Below are 21,326 nucleotides of genomic sequence, written 5' to 3'. Positions count from 1 at the left end.
GCGCAGTGTCAGCGCGCATACCCGGAAAAACAAGTTAACCACGTGGGTTTGACCCATGGATGTATTAAGAGCTGCCGTGCAGGATGACAGGATCAAGATGAATGCAGATGACAACAATATCTAGGTATTATATTTGGTGTTTAACTGTGTATGATAATGATATGTACCCATAGTTAAACGTATTTGATACATACAGTTTGGTTTTGTGTGTGGTGTATGATGGGTATGTTTGTAGTGTTAACTGTAGGGGAGACAGGGTTTGGTTATTAATGAACGTTACACTACAACAGGCTTTTTGATACCACACCATAACAGTGGTTTGGCACGTTTTAACATAGTTTTAACATGCGTACAAACTTTCCTTTGAATGTTAAGCTGCAGGTATGTCTGTGTTGTCATTCTTTTGTATTCAATGTTTTATCAGAAGTACACTGAAAACTATTTAAATATAGGAAGATACCAGTGGTGTAGTCTAATGTATTGTAGTAGATATACAGTACTGTACTGTATATTGGCCAGAGTCAGCCTTTTGGCGAGGGGGGGCATATAATATTGGAGGGTCTGGGTGTCCTCCCCAGGGATGTTTTGATCATCAACGACTTCATTTCCTGTGTTCAGATTGTATGATGCACCAATTTACGGCAGAAATACCTTTTATTTAGCCTATGTTAAGAAGAAAAACACAGATCAAAATTCCAAATATATCAAAAATATAATGGAAAGTATGTTGTTGCGTGTCATTAGGCATTTTAAAGTAGAGGAGTGGAGCTTTCTTAGTGGGTATACTGCGTATACCTTCTATCACATAGACTACACCACTGGAAGATACTCCATGTTGCCAGATTATTAGGAACTAATACTAACGCAGTCTACAACAACCCTGCAATAAATCCCACCTCCATGAAGGAGTTTGGTTCAAACTAACTGTTTTTATAGAGATGCTACTGGTGCTGCTTAACTGTATTGTGTTGTACAGAGAGGTGTACATATGGGTTGGACATAACATTAGAAACACCTGTCAGTATCATGCAATATAATGTTCCACAAAAAAAAATGGCTCCAAAATAACCATTAAGTTGAATCAACACTTCTTCAAAACATATTCAAACAAACACTGATCATTATAACCTGTGTAAAGGTACAGGATTTATTAAAGGATTAGTGTATTGCACTACATTAGTTTTATGTAGGCTACCTAATAAACTGGCAACTGAGTGTAGAAGATAAACTAATAATTTGAGAGGATACAAGAGAGGATCTTTGCTTTGGTGATATTTCTAAATGTTAAAAGGGATCAGAAGATAAGCAAGTGGGGAAATAAATTGCAGCTACAACCCCAGAAAGTCACCAAATGAGAGAGAGAGAGAGAGACACACACACACACACACACAATACAAGGCAAAATAAGTAGAGTGTGTGTTTGTCCACCATGAGGAGCTTCAGGTCCAGGTGGGATCATGAGGGATCGCGGCCATCGGGCTGGACGAGCTGCGAGGAAGAGGAGGCAGCAACATGAGCGTGTCGTCCAGTCGGGTATGAACCACTTTGCTCCTGTATAGTTGCCTTCTAAAAATGTTTCGCCGCTGTAAGCTGTTTTCAGCACGGACAGTTGTAGGTCTCTGATTGTTTCGGTTTCCTCAGTCTCTCTGTGTCACCAGCCGCAGTATGTGAGGCTGATGAAGTTTCTCCACCGACGGGGTTTCACCTCAGCGCTGCTGCAGCCAGCCCTCTTCACTGGTACGTCCCTTCCAACTAGGGGTGCATGATATATCGACTCAATATCGTTATCGCGGTGTCACGTTGCGCAATATTATATCGAAAGGCTAGCGGTGGGGGGCGTCAGACAGAGTTACGACACGCACGGAGATGAGAAGGGTATGTATGGACTTATCTAACTCTGGGGGTTACGGGGAATAAGACAAAGTCCCAATAAGTCGGTGTGTTCCTTTAACATGGTTTGGGGGGGGAAGTAGCGAGGGGAAGGCCAAATTGCTTTACAGGAGACATAAAGGCATTCAATCACAAAGGAAACACAAGGCAATATACAAAATATGTTTTAAAAAGACACACATAGGAATTCAAATAATTAAAACAGAAGATTAAGGATGAAGATTAAATGGAATAAAACCGATTAAACAGTGGAATAAAGAAATACCTCGCAGCAATAGTCAATAAATAGTCTAAATTAAATCTGTGGCAAACAGAGGAGCCTTGAATTAAAAGAGCTGAGAGCTGAAGCAGTCTTTCTGGGAGTTTGCTAAGAAGTTTGTTCCAGATATGTCATACTGTATGTGGTGAATAAAAAGTGAATGCTGCTTCGCCATGTTTAGCTAGTTTTGTGCAGAGTTACGACACGCACGGAGATGAGAAGGGTGTGTATGGACTTATGTAACTCTGGGGGTTACGGTGAATAAGACAAAGTCCCAATAAGTCGGCGTGCTCCTTTTAATTACGTTTTACACAACGTCCCAACGTATGTAGCTGTTAGATGTCTTGCTCAGAGTCATTTGGCGCCATCAACACCGGGGTCTGGACGAGATCTACATCGCAGACGCACATTTTTGCAGACTGTAGGTTTGCAATGTTTGGACGAACATTTAGTTTCCTTAACAGTGACAACAATTGGTTATAACATCCCGTGATTGGCAGATACAGCAGCCAATCTGCTTCCCCAGGTTCTGCTCCTGGAGAGCAGCCATTGGCTGCGATGTGGAAAAGATTAGATAAACCTCTCACTGCATTCAACCTGTGTGAAGTAATCTGATTGAAGTACAGACTTTAACGTTTGTGTGTTTGTTGCTTCTCGTCATCCAGACACAGGCAGAGGACTGCAAGCTCTCAAGAGCATCAAGGTAGAAAACATAACCAGTAATAATTTAAAGGTGCACTATGAGTTCCTGCATGGTTCCAGCACGATGTCATTTTTGTCTCAAATCGTGGGCATCTCTCCTTGATCCGCTAGCTGCCTGCCCCCAGACTACACTGTGAAACAGCCCGGCCTCGGGAGACAACACAGGGGTCGTAAACGTCAAACAAACACTTGAGGCACAGGCTGTGCACCAAAATACAACAAACCACTCCAGCCAATCACGGACAAGATGGTTGGGGGAGGGGGGTGGGGGGTTAGTGACAGTTAGTCAGTCAGTCAGTTAGTTATGACAGTTACGGAAACATGGGGGGAGGGGGGGGGTCAGTGTAACGCTTATCAGTTCAATTTTTCTAAGCACAAACGGACATTTGGAAAAACAGAAAAATGGGTTCCAATATCCAATGTTTCATTTTTTTCCACCTTGACAAATAAAAAAAATTGGATCTTTAAACTGTTTTTCCAATTTTCTGTTTTTATTCAGAGGATCAGAAATTTAGAAAATTACAAAATTGCATCTGAGTTCCAATTATTCAATACTGCAATGGTATTCTCTCCCTCGTTCCTCCTAGCTACGCCCCCCCCCCCCCACTCCATATGCAGTTAATGACCTGCATATTCCGCAAAGTAGAGGAAGAGAATATCATCATAGTATTGAATAATTGGAGCCCAGAAATTTTCTAAATTTTTGATCCTCTGAATAAAAACCGGTTAAAGATCCAATTTTTTAATTTGTCAAGGTGGAGAAAAAAAAGATGGAAAATTTCTTTCTGTTTTTCCAAATGTCTGTTTGTGCTTAGAAAATTGAAGTGATAAGCGTTACACTGACCGAGGGGCGAGCTTGCTCTGTTTTTACTTGGAACGTCAACAGAAGTGACGTCATGCAGGAACTCGTAGTGCACCTTTAAGGTTACAGAATATCATTTCTAATTCTGTAAATGACTTTGATGACATAGAAAACCAAGCTGACACCCAGCTGGTCTTTTGTTTGATTGGTTAATCATTCCGTCTCTTTTTTTTAACTACAATTTCTTTTCTCGTGGGTTTCTGAGTGTTACAATCTTTCTCTTTTGTCTGTTGCTGTTCTTCTGTCAGCCTGGCCAGCTGGTCATTTCTCTGCCAGAGTCCTGTCTCCTCACAACCTCAACTGTTCTGGACAGCTACCTGGGACAGTATATCAAGAGGTACACACACACACACACACACACACACACACACACACATTTATAGTCAAGTGAAACAATTTAAAATATCAGAATATGGCCAGATATGGACAGAATAACTGTAAAATCAAGTGCAGTGCAATAACTACTACCTCTTTAAAGCTTCAGTGTGTCATAGGTGTGTTGATTCAACTCTGGTAGTTTTAAAGGTGCAGTTTGTGTTCTTGTCGTACTGAATTGCATTGTAGCAAAAGAGTAAGGGGAAGCAGAATAAGTAAAAGAGTAAGGAACCTGTAGTCAAGTTAATAACGTTGCAAATACGCATACGGACACAAAGAGGGTAGGCCAAGGGTCTAGAGGGCCGGCTGCGTTTGACCCAAACTGTCATTATTCTTGTCTCCCCAGCTGGAAGCCCCGCCTCTCTCCCCTGTTGGCGCTCTGTGTCTTCCTGGTGTGTGAGCGGCACCGAGGAGAGGCCTCTGATTGGTTCCCCTACATCGACGCGCTGCCCACCACTTACACCTGCCCCGCCTATTTCACCGACGATGTCATGGCCGTTCTGCCGACCAGTGTGCGGAGACGGGCTTTAGAGCAGAGGGAGGCGGTGCGAGAACTCCACTCCTTTAATCAAGACTTTTTCAGGTGAGTCCCACACTGAAGCCATTTATTCAGTGTGTCTAAGGTTATGCTCTGATTAGAATAAGCAGGGCAGAGTTTACTTGCACATTGCGTAACATTACTGGCAGAAGGCAAGTTTTTGTAGCCCACTGAATCTTTGCATTTAGACGATAGTCTTCTATGATCTTTCTTCCCTTATTTTCAATATGCAAGTATAAGCCTGATGCTTTAAATACATCCCTATATATATATATATATATAAATTTCTTCAAAAGACATGACTAGACATCAGTCTTCTTTATGTGAACAATGTCAGTATCGTCCCAAGCTGTAAGGGATTTATTCTCGATCCAGATCCCTGCAGCCAATCGTGAGTCGGCCCGTGGATGAGCTGTTGACATATGAAGCATTGAGGTGTGCACACGTACAGTACACACACACGCACACATACACACACACTTTAAATATAAGCCTTTCCATAATCTTAGCACATGTAGAAACTTTTAAAATGGTAAATCAATGAATGACCAATTCACTACAATGGTTTATGGCGATTTAAACATATCTTGATTCATTAAAATGTGTTGGACTTTCAGTCAGTGAGGTTATTAAGCTGTTCCCCTTGTCCTCCAGGTGGGCGTGGTGTAGTGTCAACACACGCTCTGTCTTCATGTCCCACCCATCCAACAGCTTTCTGTTTGGACAGGATGTTTATGCTTTGGCTCCCTTTCTGGACCTGCTCAACCACCGCCCTGACGTGCAGGTACACGCATAAACACTTAACTATGCAGTATGTAAAAGCCCTCAGTGTAGAATATATGGCCTATTCTGCTTTCCCAACTTGAGTTTGAACTGATTTGACAAATCTGTCTTCACAAATGTCATAAAAAAAAAAAAATTCCAGGTAAAAGCAAGTTTCAATGACACGACGAGATGTTATGAAATCAGGAGCGTTTCCGGGACACTCCGCTACCAGCAGGCCTTCATTAACTACGGTTCTCATGATAGCCAGCGCCTGATGCTAGAGTACGGATTCGTCGCCCCCTGCAACCCCAACAGCGTGGTCTATGTGGATACAGGTAGGAAATAGAACAAGCCTGATCATTCTTGCCTCTGAAGCAACTCCAGATTTACTTTAAAGGTCCAGTGTGTACCGTGTTTAGTTGTTCATTATCAAAATCTGTGTTGCCCGTTCACAAACGTGTCCTTTTTCATGAATATTTACCACCACCACCATCAATTCCAAGTATTCCTATTGGCTTGAAATTTTACATTTGCGTTTGCATGAACTGGGGTAGACGCTCCATATTCATGCGCTATCTTGAAATATATTAGCCAGTAAGGGACACACAGGACATACTGCTCCGCCTTTCAAGTTTTCGCTGTCACATGATAAACTCACAGGTGCTGCTAATGGGTATCCCGGCTTTTTGAAGCGCGAAGGCTACCGTAGCTGTAATACGTACTTTGAACTGCGTGGCGCGAGAGAGTTGATTGCGATGTATGATCTCAACACTAGATGGGATAAATTCCCACACATTGGACCTTTAAGGCAAAACAGATACAGATATTGTATAGATATTGCAGTTATTGTCTCAGTGTGTTGTTGTTGTTGTTGTTTTAATACAGGTGATGTGATAAGTTAATGACACTGTTACCGGAGCGTTGTGCTTGTATGTTTCACTGTGGTCCCTTAGATCTCCTCGCAGACGTTTTAGGAGGTGATAAGAGTTTGGATCAGAAGATCAAGTTTCTCAGAGAGAACAGTTTCCTTCAGTAAGACATCTGCATTGTCATTGTATCTTTCATGTATTGTATGGTTTGTCTGTAAACCATTGTAAAAGCGCTACTAGATACTATAACTACTATTATTGTTATAGTGTTATAGAGGAACCAGGAGCGATGTTAAAGGAACAGTCCTCCGTTTTTGGAGCTACATGTTGTCTTCTTGCCCAGAGTTGCAGCAGTCTGCCTGTTTCCAGTCTTTATGCTAAAATAGATTCATTAATACATATAAATAGAGAAATTGCTGCATTGCACACAGAGATTAATGAATTTAAAATAAAATGTGATACCTAAAATCACTCAAACTCCTCTTTTCTCCCTGTTAGTAATCTCACTGTGTCCAGTGAAGGTCCCAGTTGGAGGCTGATGACGGCTCTCAGACTGTTGTCCCTGCCACAAACACTGTAGTAAGTCTATACACACACATGCACACACACACACACACATATTCATATGTGTATATCTGTATAAAAGGGAACCTCTGCTTGCTTATTCTGCTGTATGATATATAAAAATATAGATGATTTATTAGATGTGTGCGTGTATTTTCATAGTCACCACTGGAAGGCAGTGTTGCTCGGCCAGGTGGTGTGTGAAGAGAGAGAGGAGAGGAGCTTGCAGACAGCTAAGACTCTCTGTCGACGACTACTACAAGACACTCACACAGCCCTGGATAAGGTGTGTGTACACACACACACACACCCACCCACCCACACACACACACCCTCACACCCTCACATTTCTTTACGTGCTGTGTGTGTTTAGATCTCCCACCTCCTCCAGCATTGTGACCAGTCAGTCAGGGAGCAGCTAGATGTGGTCAAGTCACTGCGACAGGAGGAGAGGTGCATCCTGGGAAGCTGTCTTGAGGCACTGGAAGGCACGGCGAGACAACCAGACGAACTCTTGTCATGCCAACCTGATATTGACACTGTGAGCTGACATCCGATTGGTTCCGTGGCCTGCCATTCGCTACAAGAAGCAATGTTATTGGCTGAACTGGTGATGCCAGACAGTTTCCCTGTTCCTGTTCTGCCTGTCGACAGGTATGGCTGACGAAAGACCGCAGAATTGCCTGACGTCAGAGGGTCACAGGTCTGATTCCAGGTATGCTCAAAGAGCGTCTGCCCTGTTATACCGGCCCTAAGCAAGACGGTGAGGCTCTCATCACCACCATCAGTTGATCCAAGCAATGGTCAAAATACAGTGAACTGAAGTGACTGTAAAACTATTCTTGTAACCTTCTGGACAGAATAGAGCTTCGATTCTCTGCCCGAACCCAATTGGGCCGGGCTGTAATTCATGGGTTCGTGCAAATTTCCCAGTGTTGTTTTGTTTTTTGACTGCAGACCTCATAGTCTGTGTAATGTCATGAAATGTATGAGCTGTGTGTGACCATCATCTTCTAGATAACTATTCAACTTAGGCCTCCTTCACACTGCCTGCGTGGCGTGGCGTGTCCGTTTTTTATTTCGGCTCCCATGTTAACAGGTTAGAGCTTGCACACTGCCTGCGTGACACGCACGTCGCGGAAAACGCGTGCATGCTAGAAATAGGACTGACGCCTATTTTTCAGGTGACACACAAGCGCGTTGGAAGCGTTTCCAGGGAAAAATAGAATACGAAAAGATGTTTATATGTCATTTTGACACAAATACATTTACTAAAAGACATTTTGATGTTTGAAAGTCTCTAGGTTTTGATATAAATGTAACGAAATATTCTGTAGCCTATTTTGCCGTCAATACTGCCGACGTTGTCTTTGCTGTAATCAAATCAAAGTATATATTTGTTTAACATTAAGTATACTACTGCTTGAGTGCAGTACATTTCCACAACTCTCTCCCCATATGTCGAACAAGGGTGATATATTGATATATGTGCAAACAAACGTACAAACACAAAAAGTATTGACAAAATAAAGTTGAAGAACACGCTATTATTTCATTTTTATCAATGGGAAACATACATGTGTACAGACAAGACTAGCATCAGCAGCTGCACCGCGTCAGAAATGTTTCTGGTGTGCAAAGACATAGAAAACGCCACGCAGCCGCCACGCAACAGAAATGCCACGCTCACGCCACGCAGGCAGTGTGCACAAAAAGGAGTGGAGATTGGAGGGTTTTTAATCAGCCGTGGTTTGGCTTGGTCAGAAACTATGCAGGTCCATGTAGGGTCAGGCCGGATTTTATTTGGGCTCATTCATAGCTCTAAAATACAATTATGAGGAAACAGAGTAGAGAGGAAAACAACATACTTTTTCTGATTTAAAAAAAAAAAAAAAACAAGTACAGTTCTCGATCATTTCCATTCAGGAGTTGAATTTGTTTGATTCAAGTGATTACAAAGTACAGAAGACAAAAAGCTCAACATTACACATCATGCTTTTATAACTTTAATTTCAGTTCCTGTTTATAATTATTTGTACATTTGGATGAAAAGCAAAACATAAAACTTAAGAGTTACACCAAAAGCAAGAATTGCAGTCATCTTTTTTGATAAAAATGTGTAGTTAGAGTCAAATGAAGTGTTGTGGATGATTCTCAAAGAAATATAAAGTAATGAATAATGACCAGATAGGCTTTAATGTGAGCCACATGAAATCATACATATTCAGAATGTGGTCAAAGGTGTCTGTTTGGAGGAAACAGTCTTCCTGCAGCTTAACGTCAGGCAGGTTAAGTGAAGTGGAGACTCTGACCACAGGTGTTCAAATGAGTGTGGTGTTCTCCGTGTTAGCCCAGACAGGCAGCAGGTTGATGTTGTCTGCCTGTGATGATGCGTGCTGCGGCAGGTTTCAGGTCCCTAAAAAAAACAATTCACAAGTAAAAACAGTTGCGTTTCTAAGTGTTCACTTGTTATATTAAACAGTTGAGCTGCAGAAGGAAAAGTGATTCCTGGGAGTTGTAGGTTGTGTTGTCTTACATCTCAGACGAGTGTTGTGGTCAGAGTTGAACAACAGCTTTTTTCTTCTGGTGACGCTGGACAGTCGCCATGGTAACCGTGGCTTCATAGAGAGGGACCGCCTCTTCAGGCTGAGGTCTGGAGAGACAGATCGAAACCAGACAGAACAGGACAGATTATATTGGGTTAAGTTATACTACAGTGTGTGCATCTGGAAAACAGTGGGCTGTTGGTCCTTATTCCGTGCTTGCAGTTTTGGTCTTAATGGTCTTAAATCTATAAACTCAATTATGAACTGTGTGCGCTCTTAAAATCAGATTTGAAGATTTGGGGGCACTAAAAAAAAAGTGTAGAGAAAAGACAACAGAGATGTGACTAAATATAGTTTTCCCATACAGTTTCCTGAATCTTCTATATTTAAAGCTGCACTTAGCAGATTTAACCTCCGTGGCGGCACCTACCTAAGCGGATGTTTTTTTTGGATCTGACTTCCCAGAGATCCAAACAGTGTTGCCTGTGTGACGTAGGTCAGTTGGCAGAGACCGGGAAAAATAGTTTTCCGCTTCACACATAAGTGAGTTGAGGAGCGAGTCTGTTGTGTTGGCTCCGCCTACCCTCTCTGGCGGAGCAACCACTGCTGGGTAAGTGAAAACGCATCTCTAACTGTGCGCCGCTTGGGATTTTCCCCAGAAATGTTGCCACGGACAACCAGATCGTAATACTGCAAAATGCAAGGTCTTTAAACAGAGGGCCATAGGTTCAATCACCATTGTGTTAACCTCATTATGCGGTTGTGACTTATTTAAAGTGCTCATATTATGCTTTTTGGCTTTTTCCCTTACCTTTATTGTGTTATATATCTTTTTGTGCATGTTATAGGTTTACAAAGTGAAAAAGCCCGAAGATCCCCCCCAAAGGGACTTACCATCTCCAACAGAAAACACTGTTCACAAACTGCTCCAAACAGCTCTATTGTAGTCCAGCCTTTACTTCAGAGACAAACGTGGTCACTTTGGAACACACGTTATAATGCTCGCCTAGCTGCTAGCATGGCACGCCCTCATACTCTGCTTCTGACTGGCTAGTAGTCCTTACCTAGGTACTGAGCATGTGCGACTCCCAACAAAGATGGAACAGAAGTGAGATGTCTCACTCTGTAGCTAAAACAGAGAGCTCAACACACAGGGTGAAAAGAGGAGCTGCAGCAAACAAATACATGGTGAGTTTGTACTCAGTATTATGAATGTATCCGACACCAGTATCTACTCATGGATAAACAAATGTGATGGACCCTACAACCCTACTGAGTGGTTGTTGTGTGATGAGTTACCTGAGAACTCCGGCTGACATCTTCTCCACAATGTCCTTCAGAATATCTGACACAAGTGTGTTAAGGAGGGAGTTTATGTACCTTATTATTTGCACTATATGTATTAGATTAACCACCGTCGGCACAGGATACGGAGGTATCTTCCTTGCTGAGCCGATGAAGCCGTCCACACTTCATGGTTGAGGAAAGTAAGAGAGGCTGATTTTAAGTACAGGAATCTGCAATCTGGAGGATCCAACTGTAAAAATACAAAAAACAGTGATAATCTGACGATAAGACTTTTGAATCAAGCTGTACAAAATTATGATAAAAAAATACTTCTTTTATAAAAGGTTATTTTCTAGTCTATTAGAATGAGATTTAATATGTATTCTTTTTTTTTTTTTAACCTGAAGAAATACCCTGTGTGATGCAGCTCTGACTCACCTGCAGGTCTTTGTGGGATGTGACCCAGTGGCCCCCGACTCCCAGCACACTGATGATGTCATGTTTGTGTGGGAGGAGCTTGGTCTTCTCTGACTCTTCCTCGTGCAGACGTACTACACACACACACAAAAATGTTCATGTGTTATGATGTTGAACTGAAGGTTGTGTCGTTGCTCTACTGTACCATTCTGAAGCCTGAGGGCACGCTGACAGATCTGATGTCCATTTTTTACAATAAAACTAATGTTCAACAGTAGGGCTGCACAATATATCGGGTTTTAAAAAAAAAAGTATTGTCATCGCGGTATTAACTGGCGCGCACTAAACACATCGCGAAAGGCTGCGACATCGCGAAAGATACTCCGATGTTTTGAGTTTTTGAAAGAAATAATCAGAAAACTGCACTTTAAAATGTAACTACATTTTTAGTGGTGCCTTTTATATAATGTTGGAGATGATTTCCTCTCATTTGTTTTAAATTCAACAACCAGTTTGTTGTATTTTAGCAGAACACTGAATGCAGAAGTTGAGTACACTTAATAATAATAATATCTGCTTATTAATCCCAAGTAATATTGTTAGCGCGATATTCAACAACGTTATCGCATATTGCATATTTTGCTCATATCGTGCAGCCCTATTCAACAGTGTGAATAAGACAGATCACCAGACACAGAAACAATGTGTTTACCTCCAGAGTCTATGACTATATCCACTCCCAGTCCTCCTGTCTCCTCCAAAACCACTGGCAGCAGGTCTGATGAGTCGTTATAAACTGGAATAACCTTAACTATACACACAAAGACACAGCAACATGATATCACTAATCAGTTTATAATACTTTTTTAGGATTATTTTTTATTATTATTATTGATTATTTATTATGATTTTTATTTTTATTTTTTATGATAGGAAAGCAATGAATGCTGTCTCAACGCCAGTTTGTAATTCTACTCCTATCTGCACAAAATATCTAATTGGAAGCTTATTTACAGTGCTCATATTATGCTTTTTGGCTTTTTCCCTTTCCTTTATTGTGTTCTATATCTTTTTTGTGCATGTTATAGGTTTACAAAGTGAAAAAGCCCAAAGGGACTTACCATCTTCAACAGAAAACACTGTTCACAAACTGCTCCAAACAGCTCTATTGTAGTCCAGCCTTTACTTCAGAGACAAACGTGGTCACTTTGTAACACACATTATAATGCTCGCCTAGCTGCTAGCGTGGCACGCCCTCATACTCTGCTTCTGACTGGCTAGCAGTACTTACTGCGCATGTGCGACTCCCAACAAATATGGAATAGAAGTGAGATGTCTCACTCTGTAGCTAAAACAGAGAGCTCAACACACAGGGTGAAAAGAGGAGCTGCAGCAATGTGCAGTACAACAAAAATATGGTGTTTTCTGAAAATTAAATTACATAAAACTATTGGTACAACCTCTAAATACAATTATGACCCTGAAAATGAGCATAATATGAGCACTTTAAGTTGCAGCGGTTGCAATTTCAATATTTTCCACACGGTGGCAGCAGGTTTTAGATCATCAGACCATCACTTCAGTCTCCCTTTTACAACATTTACTTCAAATGAGAAAAGAATGAGGTCTTCTCCTGGGGTAAATTGTTTGTAATATGTCTCAACTAAATGTTAACTAAAAACTGTGTAAACAGTTATTACAAAATCAATACATCTAATATACTGATGATTTGCTGTACACTGGAATCCTCCATGGATTCAGACAGACTCAAGACTCTGTGATATTAATTCATCCAAATGCTATTTAGTTCAGGAATGAGAAGATCAGCAGCAAAGAAGCAAGCATGCAAGTCAGTTAGAAAGACAGAAACAAAAGCTCTTACCTACTAAAGGATCCTGAACACCTGAGGAAAATATGAAAGGGAGGAAAAAAGAGGAAACAAACAAAGATTTTTTTTTTTTTAAAGGGTGAAAGGGAAGCAAAAGAGAAATGAAATGATCAGAAAACCGAAAAGTTCCAGTCTGAAAGGAATTGCTGTGATTTTGTAGCGATTTTGTACACTCCACGAAGATTGGGTTTAAGATGTTACTGTTAAGGACACACAAAGCTTTTTGAATGTCAACTACAGACATCACAACGTCGGCCTGTACATACCTACGCTGGGCCGAAGCTGCTCCAGGAATGTGTGCTTTTGCGGCGAGTGTGATGTCGTTAAAACCTTCACTCCGTGGTGACAAGCCAACTGGATGCACATAAGGCCAAAAGACTGAGGAGGGAGAGGAGATGGGAACATTAAACTTACACATTCTCATTTTGTCTCTATTGGATAGTTTTAAAATTAGAGAACGACAGGAAACGTGTTGCAACAAAAGGTCCCCTGACGGGATGAAACCCTCCTAGATGAGCGTTGTGGTTGCATGATGAGTGCGTTTCTCCACTGTGTCACCAGGACGTCCGATTCTTGAGTATTATACATACGCTGGCTCCGTCCATGACCAGGAGTGTGTGTCCGGCTGCCATGCGAGCGTGTGTGTGTAGAGCAGTGTGAGCACACAGGCCGTCACGCAGAGCTCCTGCGACACACACCGAGCTGAGCTTCTCTGGCTTCTGAACTGGAGAAACACACGTTTAGTGGATCCGTTTTACACATTTATTTGCGCCTTAATGACCTCACGGTGTTCTAGCTTTGACAGAGCTGATTGATATGTGTATAACATCAGAGTAATGTGATAAACATTTTGTTGCAAGGTGAACTCCCCTTTATGAACCGATTTCACAAGGACAATATACTGATTTTCTTCTTTTTTTGTCGTGTAGGGCTTCAAAATGAAGTCAGACAGCAACCACAGGTGAAACAGAGGGCAGTCTGTGCACTTAAGGTGCTTTTACACAATTCTGCCAGCAAAGCTTTTAGAAGAGGGGCTGGGACCTGGAATGGCTTTGACAGTCGGCTTGGTAAGCTGACTGTCGTGAGAATTTGTGTTTGATGATAATGGACGCTGCACATTTGCAGGAACAAAGTGCATGTGTGTGTGTGTGTGTGTGTGTGTGTGTGTACCTAAATAGTGTTCATCTATTTCAATGACATCACAGAGTCCAGAGCAGGGAGAGTCCAGAGGCAGAATGCCTGGAAAGGGACGGTCGATGAGTTTGAGAGACAGAAGGATAGACAGTTCTTTTTTTTTTTAAACTTTTATTTAACCAGGAAATAGTCCCATTGAGATTCAGAATCTTTTTTTTACAAGGGAGTCCTGGCCGCTAATTTATGAATCCTACTATGGCCACGCCAAGACCCGCCCTTCACACGCTACTATTGGCCAGGCGTCCATGCTTACGCAAGGTAACGTAACCCGATTTGTTCAGGTCCTATCCCCTGACCAATTGGCTATCCTAACCTCAACCACTCAAGGTTGAATGCCTAACCCCAACCAATCGAGCTGCTATTGAAGGGCAGGTCTTGGCGTGGCCATAGTAGGATTCTTAAGTTTTCGTCCTGGCCAAGGCAGCAGCATCAAAGTTTCAACATACAGTAACAAACAGCAAACAACAAACAGAAAAATGACATTCAACACTAAGAAAATCTGAATTCTGTAACAGGACATGTGCATTCAGGAAGTCCTTTATCCTAGTTTTAAAAATCTTCCATGCTAATAAAATAATCTAGATTAATTTTGTAGCTCACACCAAGTCTCGGTCAGGCCTGTGGCAGTGACTAGTGTATAATATGGTAGGGGCAAGGGCAATAGGAACGTTAATACTGCGGTTATGCACATTCAGTCAAGAGGTTTTATTGTTTTGCTATAATAAGATCCAACAATGTTACAGATTTTGGTTAAATATGACGTATCATTAATTTAAAGGAACACGCCGACTTATTGTGAGAATATAGTTCCCAGTTTATATACGGTTAGAAGATGGCTGTGTCTCATGTGACCTTGTTATTTGTACACGCTGTGACTCTACAAATCACAACATGTAAATAGGAACATGTTGGCGTTATTTTGTCACTTATTGGGAGCAGTAGGCTAGATGGAGCCGGTTACCTCCAGGATCTGTGCTAAGCTAGGCTAGCAGTGGGGGCGTCAGACAGAGTTACGACACGCACGGAGATGAGAAGGGTATGTATGGACTTATCTAACTCTGGGGGATACGGGGAATAAGACAAAGTCCCAATAAGTCGGCGTGTTCCTTTAAGACATGAGAGCTTACAATATCTGAATTTGAAAATGTTTTCGCAATACAATAATATGAAGAGGCAACACATGATAATTATGAATTATCACCCAGCTCGAGTTATTGTACATTATTAATTATCAGATATTACAAATGTATCTGATTACAAAAACAACAGCAAATGTCGTGTCGTGCTCTCCAGTGTCCACGCAGTTAAAATCGCATGCTCTATCTATCTTTAACCTCCAACCACTGTCAGCTCCTACATCAGATAAATAAATAAAAAGGTCCCTACCTACAACCTCATCCTCCGGCTGGAAGAAAGAGACCTTGTCGCCCACTGCAGGAACAAACACAAACAAACAATTTAAAGTGACAAAATGTCTGTGAAGGCACTTACTACTACCCTGGAAATCCAGAGTTCTCGTGAGAGCACAATTTGATTTTGCTCAGCGAGTCACTCTGGCATTGAGTAATGATGCTCATTAACTATGCCCTTGGAGCCGAGCTGCACCAATCACATCTGTGTATCTGATATAGGCGGGCCAGAGGCGAGCTAAACAGATGACGACAGCGCTGCGACGTCGAAGTCCGGAATCAAGTCAGTAAACATTGGTCGTAGTGTTATCCAATTGCGTGCAGTGATATTTTCAAATGCAGGCTTGGTGCCGCTCCTCAAGTTGGGCCATTTTCATTACTCATTGCCAGACCCTTAATCTTTCGGATTTGGGTCTGGATTTCCAGGCTAATTTACAGTACTACTAATCACGTTTTCCTTCTGAACAATCATGCAGCGCCAGGGAAAAGTGTGTTTGTGTGTTTAGCAACCTTGCAGGACGATCCCGGCCACCTCTCTGCCAACAGGAATTAGATCTCTCTGGATCCCCAAGTCATCAAGCAGCTGGAGAACAGGACGGAAGAGAAATGAGCAGAGAGAAGATGAGTCATCACTTCAGTCACACAAGGGGGGGATGTATTTAAAGATTTCAATTTGATTCAGTGACCTTTGCTGGCACAAAAGATTAAGGAACAATACTGACACAGTAGTTGTTCCGAACAGCGTTATTTAATATGCAAGAATAACAGATCAGTGACAGTGTAGCTGGACCTACGGACACATGCAGTATATGGACTACACAAGATGATAACCAAGATTTTCAAATGTATTTCAACCATTAATACATGTAATAATGCACGTAATGCAATTTATTTTAATATGAATCAAGTCCTCAAACTATATCTTTGATTGCAACAGTTGACATTAAGTGGCTGCAGATCTTTTGGATTTAACATATACCATATATATATATATATATATATATATATATATATATATATATATATATATATATATATATATATATATATATGATATAGATATATAGATATATATATCAGCAATATCAACTAGCGCAATATACATATCGCAAAAGGCTGCAACATATCACAATAGACACTATGACATTTTTTGTGTTAGTTGAAAGAAAATATCAGTAAAAAAATTCAAATGTAACTCATTCTTTTTTAAGTAGTGCCTTGTATGTTCAATTCAGTCTTCAATTGTTCAATAAAAGAATGTTAGAAATGATTTCCTTTTATTTGTTTTAAATTCAACAAGCAATTTGTTGCATTTTCGAAGAATACTAAAAGCAACAGAAAGTCAGAAGGGAGTACATTTTAATATCTGTGTGTGTATATATATATATATATATATATCTCGCAAGTAATATCGTTATCACATATGTTGTGATAACGATATATATGATGTTCAACAACGTTATCGCATGTGGCACATTTTCCTCATTTCGTAGCAGCCCTAATGCTCACATCCATTTTGACATCATCTTTGATTTAAGTACCTTGAAGTCCACTGGGCTGAGTCCACATGCCTTTACCTGAACTCGGACCAGATGGCTGCCTAAAATCTCTGGAAGACTCTGGAGGGAAACAGATAGAGACACAAACCGTCACAGAGACGTACAGACACAGAGATGGACGTACAGACACAGACGTACAGACACAGAGACGGACGTACAGACACAGAGACGGACGTACAGAGACGTACAGACACAGAGACGGACATACAGACACAGAGACAGAGATGTACAGACACAGAGACGGACGTACAGACACAGAGACAGAGATGTACAGACACAGAGACGGACGTACAGACACAGAGACGTATAGACACAGACGTACAGAGACGTACGTACAGACACAGAGACGTACAGACACAGACGTACAGAGACGTACGTACAGACACAGAGACGTATGTACAGACACAGAGACGTACGTACAGACACAGAGACGTACAGACACAGAGACGTACGTACAGACACAGACGTACAGACACAGAGACGTACGTACAGACACAGAGACGTACAGACACAGAGACGTACAGACCAGACACAGAGACGTATGTACAGACACAGACGTACAGACACAGAGACGTACGTACAGACACAGAGACGTATGTACAGACACAGAGACGTACGTACAGACACAGAGACGTACAGACACAGAGACGTACAGACACAGAGAAACAGTGCTTTACATTGTAACCCGGGGAGACACAAACAGGTTAACATCAGCTGCACAGACAAACGTCTCTTTAAAAAGATATAGAATAGTTTTCATAAAAAGACAGACACAGAAATACAGATTGTAAGGCAGACATTATGGATACATTACATACATTCTGTTTATGATGTAGGCCTATGTGTCTGTTTATGATGTATGTGTATGTTGTGTGTGATGTCTTTAAGCTACTGGGACCTTGAATTTCCCCTTGGGGATCAATAAAGTATCTATCTATCTATCTATCTATCTATCTATCTATCTCTGCAAATTAGAAATCTAACCAATGTTAATAAGTTGCCAAGTAATGTTATCAGATAATATGTGGTAGGCTGGTAGGCTTGAATTTGTGGTTTTTGAATATGCTGGACAAATGGAATCCCTGCTGCATGTCTGCAGGTGGAGGAGGCATAGTTTCACACAAGCAGATTAGTTTCCATTGCTTCCCCTGATCTGACGCTTTTAGTCGGTGGCCTACTGCAGTGAAAGGTGTTTTATAATGACGACAGGCTTCAGTCAGACAGCAGCAGCATCCACCTGCACACAGTCAGACCCCGACAGACGAAACACACACTCACCGTTTCCTGAATAACGAACTTGGGGTCAGCGTCACTCTCACCAGCTCGGCAGTATAAACCTTTCATACTGTTATTATAACCTCACCTTTAATTAATGCAGCTATACAACGTCAAAATATTCTAATATAATGTTATGTATTTTCTCCTGTAGAAGATAACGCTACTTTCTACTTGCTGCTAAACTGACTAGCTTAAGTCAGCAGACCTCTTCTTCGTTGTTGACATTTTTTCCTGTAGTATTACAATCTTTCCAATACCGCCCTCTATAGGATATTATGGATTATTACTGATGTTAAAACTACTCGCGCGAAGGCAAACTAACCCTTTATAACAGGGGTCTTCAACGTTTTTTAAGCCAAGGACCCCTTAACTGAAGAGAGACGGAGCAGGGACCCCCTACTACATATATTGTATAAAATGAAGTAGCATATTAAACTGGGCCTACAATAACGTATAGGGCGGCCTAAAGCCTTTATACATACCATTTTTGCATAGAATACTAAGCTATTTATATATAAATAGCCTTATAATTGTTGCCATGATTTTCTAAATCATGTTTTCATTTTAAAACATAGATATGGCACAGTGGAATCTTTAGGATTAACTGTATCTTTGGATGGCTACTTTAGTGACTATACCTTACCAATAGGCCAGTAAGCCTATCTTCAGTGGGGATTTATATTTGCTAATAATATGTTGGATTATTTGAAAAAACTTTCAATTAATCAACAGTCATTTGGACTCTGAGGACCCCCTAAGGGTCCCGGACCCCCTGATGAAGATCCCTGCTTTATAACATAATTTGAAGAAGAAAACAAATCTTCAATGTGAAGTGATTGGAATCACATTGGCATTTTAACCACCACCTCCCAGAAATTAAAAACATTTTTTTATGCACACTTCGAAATTGGCCCTCCTGGAACTTTATTTATTTATTTATTTTTTTTATTGAGCACATAACAAGTATACAGCCACAAGTGTATACAATACAAACAGGTCAAGTATGCCAGGGGAGATACAACAAATAAAACAATAATAAACCAACAGCCTTCTTATTACTGCAACAGTAGAAATATAGTGTTAAATGTGAATGGACAGCTCTATGAAGTTAAGTGTTTTATTTTGGAATTTGGACCTATGGATGTAAAATTTGGTCAAAATTAAAATCAGATTGATTAAATAATATTGGTGGGATTTGTGTCATAAGCCGCTTTCCGACCGGAGGGATTTTTGCAGTTCCTAGAACATAAAATTCCTAGAACCTTTTTTTTCCTTGTGTTCCGACTGGACCAATTTGGGGATTTTTAAGTTCCTCTGGCCGCAGTTCCTGTAACTCTTTCAGCTCCTACTTCAGGGCCACGGTCTTTTCGCTGTTCCCTTTTCAGCATATGAACCTAGGTCAACGAGGGTCGGGTTTCCGGTACAGACAGACCAACAACGGGACAATTTTACCAATTTTCGCCATCTTATTCATCACTGATTTCACTTCTGACAACGTTTTAGGCGAGACAGGAACTGTTTAGATTTCAAATATAGGCAGTATTGCGAAAATTAAAACCGAATTGACAATTTGCTTCAAAGTTTTCGGAGTTGAGAAGCTCCATGAAGTGAGGCGACAGCCAGCAGGCGTCTGCCCCGGCCTCTAGCTCGTCGCTCGGCCAGTCATGCTCCGAGACCTCGCTGTGAGCTGGAGGTCTCTCAGACCGCTCTCGTAAATACGAGGCTTTTATTTCGCCATGACGGTTCGTTTGTTTAAACATCACAACACATGTCCATCATGAGATTAACGGGAACCTGTGGTTAACTGTCTTTTTCGGAATTAAACTCCACAAGTGTGTCCTGCAGTTCGCTGGCCGTCACACACACACACACACACACACACACACACCCACGTCCACAGCGCAGCAGGCAGAGGCGGGGGAGAGAGAGATACCTGTTGCTCTTCGGGAGACTTGTTTAAATTATGACAAATATGCTATATACATTAGATTTAGTATTTAGTTCATACTTTTCTTGGTGTTATTTGTTTTCTGATTTTAATGCTATAAAGACCGTTGCCGTGCTTACATCACTCCCTTACCCCTCCTACCAGTCCCTATGGCCACTTGGCCAGTGCGAATGCAACTGGAAAAACCGGTTTTGGGGGAGAGTAGTTAGTAGATCTGTTTAGAAGTGGACTTTTCCTATAACTACGTTCCTGTAACTACCTGGTCGGAAAGTGGCTATAGTTAATGAAACCAAAAAGTACATTTTCCCAGCACAAGGAGAATCCAGGGTAAATAAGATCAGCTAAGTATCAAGACAGTTTACTCCAAAGTAATTTAGTATGAGGGCATAACCAAAATAAATGCACAAGAGTTTTTCTTTGATTCCCACAGAATGTACAGTTTACATTGAAGGTGCTGTAGGTAGGATTGGGAAGATCCAGGACTTTGCCAAAGAATTTGAACATCAACAACTTCTCAGTCCCTCCCCCCTTTCTGCTAAAGCCCAAAACGGTCTCCTAAGACCCTCCCCCTACAAAGGAGAATGAATGTGTGTGCATGAGTAGTGATCGTTAGACACCCACCCCCTTGTCCCTGATTGGTGCATCTGAACAGGGAGCTGTGGATTTTTGCAAATCCCACTACAGGCTGTAGGTGGAGCCAGAGGAGCTGGATCTTTTTTAAATGACCTGCTTCATGTAGTTCTACTGGAACATAGGGTCAGTTTCAACAAATATGACAGAGAGTTAGTTTTATAAGGCTTACCTACTGCATTTAATGTCTTTTTTGAGCTTCTGTAAATAGTGGTTGGTTGGGTAAGACCTATGAAGCATTTTAAAAGAAATCTCTTTGACTTTATTAGTCAGAAAAAACTTCTGCGGCAGAAGCCAGACCTTGTCCCTATACATATATCTCCAACAAAGCTGGGCCAGTGTGATA

General features: G+C 41.3%; 2 protein-coding genes across 5 annotated transcripts; one reads left to right on the top strand and one right to left on the bottom strand.

Annotated features, from left to right (window-relative positions):
• The first annotated feature begins 15 nt into the window (after positions 1-15).
• On the top strand, positions 16-8,699 carry setd4 (SET domain containing 4). 3 transcript variants are annotated; one of them, XM_078272333.1, is made up of 13 exons: positions 16-124; positions 1,435-1,533; positions 1,642-1,737; positions 2,815-2,852; positions 3,962-4,050; positions 4,435-4,671; positions 5,002-5,061; positions 5,281-5,410; positions 5,552-5,726; positions 6,345-6,423; positions 6,759-6,839; positions 6,987-7,110; positions 7,198-8,699. In XM_078272333.1, the coding sequence occupies exons 2-13, from the start codon at positions 1,458-1,460 to the stop codon at positions 7,372-7,374; spliced, it is 1,362 nt and encodes a 453-aa protein (XP_078128459.1). In that variant the 5' UTR covers positions 16-124; positions 1,435-1,457; the 3' UTR covers positions 7,375-8,699. The 3 variants fall into 3 exon arrangements, with proteins under 3 accessions (XP_078128459.1, XP_078128461.1, XP_078128460.1); XM_078272334.1 differs by having other exon boundaries at positions 20-124; positions 1,438-1,533; XM_078272335.1 differs by lacking the exon at positions 1,642-1,737.
• Positions 8,607-18,636, bottom strand: cryzl1 (crystallin, zeta (quinone reductase)-like 1). 2 transcript variants are annotated; one of them, XM_078272336.1, is made up of 14 exons: positions 18,403-18,636; positions 17,107-17,184; positions 16,076-16,148; positions 15,543-15,587; positions 14,133-14,201; positions 13,553-13,686; positions 13,229-13,340; positions 12,957-12,977; positions 11,787-11,885; positions 11,096-11,208; positions 10,802-10,907; positions 10,670-10,715; positions 9,361-9,477; positions 8,607-9,240 (listed from the first exon to the last, which is right to left on the bottom strand). In XM_078272336.1, exons 1-13 carry the CDS (start codon positions 18,466-18,468, stop codon positions 9,381-9,383), a joined length of 1,059 nt encoding a protein of 352 aa, XP_078128462.1. In that variant the 5' UTR covers positions 18,469-18,636; the 3' UTR covers positions 8,607-9,240; positions 9,361-9,380. The 2 variants fall into 2 exon arrangements, with proteins under 2 accessions (XP_078128462.1, XP_078128463.1); XM_078272337.1 differs by lacking the exon at positions 12,957-12,977.
• Between the last annotated feature and the right edge of the window lie 2,690 nt (positions 18,637-21,326).

Source organism: Sander vitreus, chromosome 17 (assembly GCF_031162955.1).
Source record: "Sander vitreus isolate 19-12246 chromosome 17, sanVit1, whole genome shotgun sequence".
In the NCBI taxonomy this organism is placed as follows: Eukaryota; Metazoa; Chordata; class Actinopteri; order Perciformes; family Percidae; genus Sander; species Sander vitreus.
The sequence above is the reverse complement of the archived record's forward strand: the minus strand, read 5'-3'. Positions and strand labels throughout refer to the sequence as shown.